Here is a 7,508-nt window from a genome sequence, read left to right on the forward strand (position 1 = left end):
ATCTACTTCTTGTGGTTAAGAGGATTCAGAACTAGGGGTGTGTTCATGAAGAGTCTGGGAGGTGGAGGTTGATGGCTTTGGATCACTCTTCTCCTCCAGGCTGTGTCGGATCCCATATCCAAAGTATATGGCAAATCCTAGCAGGGAAATGAGACCATGAGAAGGAAACCAGGTGCTGTCCCCACTTACGAATGTCTAAGAGGCTTCCTGTTATAGCATCTGACACAGTTTGTGAGGAGAGGGATTAGGAATGGGGTTGAGTTCAGGGACTCAAGAGGCCTCTTCATCGCAGAAAGCCACTCACCCATGGCATTCCAGATGCCAAACTGGGCCCAGGTCACAGAGGACAGCTGCATCATCAGGTAGACATTCACAAAGATGCTCAGCACTGGGAGCACGGGCAGAGCAGGGACCTGGGGGCAAAGCCAGTGACTCCCTGAACACAGCACCCACAGCTGAGAGGGAGGACCCTCCCCCACGTGGGTGGGGAGACCCCAGTCCTCCTCAGGCTGTGCATGCAGGGCCCACCGAACGGAGGGGTGTGGGGGAAGCACTGGGTGGGACCAGGGAAGGTCCATTGGTTTGAGCAAGTCCCCCCTTCCCTGGTCCAGCAAAGGAGGCTTCACCTCAAAGCATGCCGACTTCAGCCCCTCAGCCTGGACAGCTGGGCACATAAGGTCACCTACCCTGAAGGGAAGAGGAGAGGGGTTCTGGGGCTGCCTCCAAATGATGACAGTGATCCCCGCAATGAGCAGCAGCAGCAGCACAGCCCCTGCTGTGAACCCGGGGTCTCCAGAGAACACGCGGCTGGGCCACAGGGCCAGAAGCAGGCTCAGGATGGTCAGCAGGAGAACTGCACGGGTCAAGGGGGAGGACAGCAGGCTCAACTCCAGAGGCCAAATGGGCCAAGACCTCGGGTCACCCCTCCCCCACACTGCCCACCCCAGGAAGGGCCATCACATCTGCAAGACTCCTCAGCTGCCAGCACACCCACTCCCTGCCCATCCTGTCCATCTCAGAAGATGACCAAAGAGAAGTCCCCGTGCTCACCCAGCAGGAAGGCACATCCATAGACAATCTGGCCAGATTTCTGAGTGGGGGTTGTACTGATAGGGTTACACAGACTCTTTAGAGGGTTTGAGGTTCCTGCTTCAGGTTCAGATGTCGGAGAAATTTCATCCTGTGCACACATCTCAAGTCCATCCTCAGTTTTCTCATTCTTGATTAAATTCTGGTCTGGCTGGTATCTGATTTAGAGGTATAAAGGTGATATTAACAGCTGCCCCTACTCATCCATCATCACACAGCTTAATCCACTGCTTTTTGCCTTAAGCCTAGCAGGACATTTAGGAAGCAGCATGAAGGCAGAAGGGGATTATCAACTTGTCAGTCTCAAACCAAGACCCCCAGTCAAGGTACAGTGGAGTCTCACCTGAGGACAAGGACAGAAAAAGACACCAGGGAGAAAGCGAGCAGGATCCCGATTGATAATAGGTCCACAAGATCAAGGATCGTGAAGATCAATGCCATGACCCCTGAAATGGTGATTCAAGTGAGCTGAGGCATGGGAGTGGAAAAGCACAGGAAATATCCAAGTGAGGGAAATCGATCAGGGGGGGTGGGCTTTGTTCACTCACCTGCGAGTATTCCTGCAGTCATGATGGCCAGGAGGGGAGTGCCTGTAAAGGCATGGACCTGGATCAATACCCGAAAGAGGAGCCCATCACGTGCCATTTCACAAATCTGCTGGGATGTGGGGAACATGACACTCTGGTATCTTAAAGACAAAATGGGCACATGTGTGAGGACATGGAGAAGCAGGACAGACCGGGGCTTCTGTTCGTAGGCCACATGGGCTGAGGTGTCTTTCCCTCTTGCCTCTCAATCCCAAGGGCTGGGATACCTGAGACTCTGACAGTAGATGGGGATAGAGCTGTGACACTGACCTGGATGTCAGAGCACAGAGGATGAGAAAAGCCATGACATATCTAGCGGGAGCCCAACCAACGTGGAGAAAAGCCTGGGGGAAGGGGTTGTCAGGCTGAATCTGGTAATAGGGCACCATGAGGGTGAGCGCCGCCAAAACACTGGAATATGCCAAAAAGCAGATGGAGATTGTGATCACGATGCCCAAGGGGATGGAACGCTGAGGATTTCTGGCTTCTTCCCCTACAGGATGGATGAACGTACTGAGTCAGGAAAACACATTGGAACGAATGTCAAAATCCCCTTCCATGTTGACCCCCCAAGAGCAGGCTTCCTCTAGGCTCAAGGGCAGACCAAGCTTTGCCCAAACCCCTGCTAGGTTACACAGTGACCACGTTACCTTTTGTGGCAATGACGTCAAAGCCAAAAAATGCATAGTAGCAAATAGCTGCTCCTCCGAGAATCCCATCAAAGCCAAAGGGCACAAACCCTCCAGAACCCAGAAGGCCCAGCCTAGGGGAGAAGGAATGAATAAGAAGGTGGGTGAGGTTCAGGCATCTCTACTGGATTTCTCATTTAACACCCCAAGTCTTGGGCTCTAGGACCCCCATCATCGGGATCCGCCACCCCACATCTCTCTAGTCCCCACCATATTCCCAGCTCTCCCCGTTCCCCCAAACCCCATATGCATGACTAGGGCCAAGAGGACCCTCCAAACCTAGAGGTGTCACTGGATCCAGATGCGGCCAGTTTGTAGTCCTGTTCTGTGAGCTGCCAGTTGTGCAGGTCTCCCTTAATGAAGCCAGAGAGGATGATGAAGCTGAGCACCAAGAGGTTGATGCCTGTGGAGACTTTGTCAACCAGGGCTGATTCACGAGCTCCCAGAGCCAGCACTCCTGTGGGAAAGACGGACTATGAAACATGTGGTATAACTCAATCCACAGAGGCAGAAAGCAGACCGTGGTTGCCAAGGACTGAGAATTGGACAGAGGGTGGATGGATGGATGGTGACTGCTCAGTGGGTGATGGAAAGGCTTGGAACTAGATGGAAGAGAAGGTTGCACTACATTGTAATGGATTTTTTTTCATTTTTTTTTTTTAAAGGCCTTACCTGCAGCCTATGGAAGTTCCTGGGCTAGGGGTCTAATTGGAGTTGCAGCTGCCAGCCTACACCACAGCCACAGCAACACCAGATCCGAGGTGCCTCTGCAACCTTCCCTCCAGCCTGAGGCAAGACTGGATCCTTAACCCAGTGAGTGAGGCCAGGGATTGAACCCCCATCCTCACAGACACTATGTTGAGGTCTTAACCCACTGAGCCACAATGGGAACTCCCAAAATTTTGATGTGTTAATTTCTACTGAATTATACTTTTTTGGGGGAGGGCACACCCATGGGATGTGGAAGTTCTGGGGGTGGGGAAGTTCTGCATTTGTGATCTGTGCCACAGCTGTGGCAATGCTGGATCCTTAACCTGTTGGGCCATAAGGCAACTTCCAAAGTGTCCGCTTTTAGATGGTTAATTTCTTATGGTGGCCATCATTTCACTGCACACAAGTCTATCAAATCACCATACTGTGCACCTTATATTTATACTGTGTGTATGTCAATTATATCTTACTCAAGCTAGGGGGAACATTTTAAAAACAGTTGATTTTATTCTACATGAATTTCCCCTGAATTAAAAAAAAATCTGTGGTCCCTATATAGAGGAAGGAACTTGTTGGTCAAGTAAATGTTTCTCCAGTGAGACTGATTTTGTCCCCCAAGAGACCCTTGGCAATGCCCAGAGACATTCTGATCGTCACAGTTCGGTAAGTGGGTATCACCAGTATATATTGAGTGAAGGCCAGGGGTGCTACTCAACACGAGACAATGAGTTTGGGGTTTTTTTACTGCACAGAGGGACATTCCCATTGTGGCTCCGTGGGCTAAGAAGACAACATAGCTTCTGTGAGAATGGGGGGTCAATACCTGACTTCACTCAGTGGGTTAAGGATCTGGCATCACCAAAGGCTGTGTCATAGGTCACAGATGCAGCTTGGATCCAGAGTTGCTAATGGCTGTGGCGGAGGCTGGCTGTGCATATCTGCTTCAACCCCTAGCCTGGGAACTTCCATATGCTGTGGGTACAGCCCTAAAAAGGAAAAAACAAATGTCCAGGACACCCTCCAACAAATGAGTGATCCAGTACAGAACGTCAGGAGTGCCAAGGTTGGGAAACTAGGGTCGGTGGTGCCTTCCTCTCTCACTGACCATGTTCTGCTTTCCAGACCCGATTCCTCCCCGCACACCCCCGTTTTCCTACGCCAAGCCTTTCCCATCCCAGCTCATCCATCACACACCACTCTTCCCAGCCCATCTCTGACCACCATCTTACCCGTAAGCAGCAGCACCAGGCTCAGGGCAACAAAGTCTAGGTATGTGGGCAGAAAGTAGGGCAAATGCAGAGGGAAATTTTCCCGCAGCACTTGAGAGATGTGATTCCCAATCAGACTGTCAAAGACGAAGCTCCAGGCCCTGGCCACACTGGCAGTGTCTGCAGCAGCAGAAGAACAAACAGTCATCGACACACATATATTGCACACCTAGGAAGTGCTATGAGATGTGTTTTGGGGGTGGGGCAGGCTGACAAAAGAACTAATCTACGAAGAGTTTTTGGTTCATGGGAAGGGAGGCCCTGCCCAGAGGATTTACCAAATAGCTCAACTAGTTCATGTGTTCAGAGAAGATCAGTGTTAGGCAAGAAACAACTCTGGGAATTGGGACCAGGAGGGCTGGAAGGAGAGGACTGTGATTTTAAAATGAGGTATAGGAGTTCCTGTCATGGCTCAGTGGAAACGAATCTGTCTAATATCGATGAGGATGCAGGTTCGATCTCTGGCCTCAGTGGGTTAAGGATCCGGCGTTGCCGTGAGCTGTGGTGTAGGTCACAGATGTGGCTTGGATGGTGTGCTACTGTGGCTATGGTTCAGCTGCGAGTCCAGCTCTCATTCGACCACTAGCCTGGGACCCTTCCTATGCCGTGGGTGTGGCCCTGAAAAGACAAATACATATAATAAAATAAAAGAAAATGAGGTGTAAGGGGAAATCCCACGAAGACAGCAACTGAGCAAAGCCTTCCAAAGGGTGAGGGATGCGCCTCCCTCATACCCACCCCCTAGGCTTCCCTTTCCTTCTGCATTCCTGGTCCGTCAAATTGGATAGCAAACGGCAGGTGAATGAGGGAAGACCCCAACCCTTACTCCTATTTCTTGTTCTTAAGCCCCACACCTCCCCCCCCCATCATCTCACTGATGAGAGAAGAGAGTATGAGGTTCCATCCAGCGATGAAGGCATACAGTTGTCCCATTGTCACATAGCTGTAGAAATAAATGGAACCGGAGCGTTGTACCCGGGTCCCAAACTCTGCATAGCAGAGCCCAGACAACACAGAAGACAGGGCGGTCACCAAGAAGGAGATGATGATTGCTGGTCCAGCTATGTTTGTGGCCACTGCACCAGCCAGGATGTACATGCCAACACCCAGGGTGCTGCCCAGACCCAGAGCCACCAGGTCGAGGATGTTCAGATGAGGTGTGGGAATCTCAGACTCCTTCCTGGGCTTCAGCAGCCGCCTGCGCACCAGCTTCCGACCAAACTGACGAACATACTGACTCAGCATCTCAGATGGAGCTGAGGCTAAGTTCTGCAGAGAAAACAAGACGCAAAATCATCCAGGATGTCCATCCACCCTTGGCCCCGGGAGTCCAATTACACAGAGCAATGGGGTCACAGGAGCAGGTGGTTAAATCATAGATTGGCCAAGTTCTCCACCTCAGAGCTTTGGTTTCTAGAGACACAAGGGAGAATGCAATTATGTTTCAAATTTACCAGAAGGGTTGTTCAAAGATCAGTGAGGGGGAGAAGAATATATCTCCCCCAAATGCACCACTTTGCAGGTGGATTGTTTTGAACTGAAGGCAATTAAGACTCCACAGACTCAGGAACAGCTCTCGCCTCTGCCTTAACTGCTCAAAATAGCTTAGAGAGAATGTCCATGCCCAGAAGAGAGCTTCTACCACAGACAACCTTTTATCTCAGAAAGACTTATCTAAATAAAGTGGCAAGCATTTGGTGATCCGGCATTTGCTCTTCTCACCTTCCTGGGGGCAGTCTCCCTCGGCTTTGAAGCCCCAGATCCCCACCCCCTCCGCCTCAGCTCAGAGCTACGTGTAAGCCTCAATGGCCTGACTGCCTTTACGCCTTAGAGTTTTTATGGGAGTCTGGTACATCCCAAATTAAATGCATTCATTTGTCTTATGTCAATGCAATTATTAGGACTTCCCATCATGGCTCAGTGGTGAACAAACCCTACTAGTGTCCATGAGGGTGTGGGTTTGATCCCTGGCCTCCCTCATTGGGTTAAGGATCCGGCGTTTCCGTGAGCTGTGGTGTATTTCGAAGACACGGCTCAGATCTGGCATTGCTAGGGTTGTCATGTAGGCTGACCTCTGCAGCTCCGATTTGACCCCTGGCCTGTGAACTTCCATATGCTGCAGGTGTGGCCCTGAGGGGAAAATAGTTTTTTAAGGTATAAAAATGGACTTTTCATGACAAACATCATATGCAATCACAGATATGTGGAATCTAGAGAAAATATACAAATGAACATATTTACAGAACAGAGACTCTCGGTCTTTGAAAACAAACTTATGGTTACCAACGGGGATAGGTGGGGGGAGGTTTACAGGGATGGCCTGGGGTTTGAGACTGGGAGGTACGCACTGCGGTATATGAAATGATGGCCAATAGGGACCTGCTGTGGAGCACAGGGTACTCTACCGAACAGTCTAGAATGATCTATACGGGAGAGAATCTGAAAAAGAATAGATGTGCGTATGCCTATAACTGAATCACTTTGTTGTACAGCAGAAGTGATCAGAGCAATTTTAAGTCAACTATACTTTGATAAGACTTCTAAAAAAGTGGAAAACTTGTTACAAGGAGGAGTGACAGGATTCTCTTTCCCGCTCCACTGAGGCCCGGCAGGTCTCCTCCTCAGCTCTGCTGACCCAGGGCACACACGTTTCTGCCAGGGGTGGGCAGTCTTCTGTCTCTGATATTCCAAAGTGCAAATGGAGCAGTTCGGTTAAGAGCGAGCTAACTCGCAAAAAGGCAGGGAATCTTGGATTGGAGGCGTGGTTCCGACAACAGCCCCTGTGCCTTTGAACAAGTCGTTTCTCTGGACCTCTGTTTTCTTCTCTTCCAGACAGAGCTGAGGAACCCTCGTGGAGCAGGAATGTCAAAGGGAGCAGCTGCCGTGGATTAAGTACGGGGGTTCCCCCAAAGTCAAAAATGGAATGAACCTATGATCTAGGCATTACCCCTGTGGGTGGGATGCCAGGAACATGTTCCCAGAATCCGGGTTCTTGCTCATGGAGCCGAAGAAGGCACTTGGCGAACACACAGGCAGCAAGCGAGCAAAGTCTTTATTACATGAAAGCAAACAGCTCCCAGGACAGGCTGAGAAGGGGAAGAAGGGTCCCCTCTCTATTGTCCTATAGGGACTTTTATCCCTTAAAGATGGGGGTTACCGGCGTG

The 7,508-nt window shown here is 50.5% G+C and overlaps 1 protein-coding gene across 1 annotated transcript; it reads right to left on the reverse strand.

Moving 5' to 3' along the window:
- Positions 1-4,492, reverse strand: LOC100523792 (cationic amino acid transporter 3-like). Its single transcript, XM_021097560.1, has 10 exons — positions 4,306-4,492; positions 2,645-2,822; positions 2,327-2,439; positions 1,947-2,169; positions 1,638-1,777; positions 1,433-1,535; positions 1,051-1,247; positions 687-853; positions 305-413; positions 1-137 (listed from the first exon to the last, which is right to left on the reverse strand). The coding sequence occupies exons 1-10, from the start codon at positions 4,490-4,492 to the stop codon at positions 16-18; spliced, it is 1,539 nt and encodes a 512-aa protein (XP_020953219.1). The 3' UTR covers positions 1-15.

This window comes from Sus scrofa, chromosome 6, assembly GCF_000003025.6.
Source record: "Sus scrofa isolate TJ Tabasco breed Duroc chromosome 6, Sscrofa11.1, whole genome shotgun sequence".
Taxonomy (NCBI): domain Eukaryota; kingdom Metazoa; phylum Chordata; class Mammalia; order Artiodactyla; family Suidae; genus Sus; species Sus scrofa.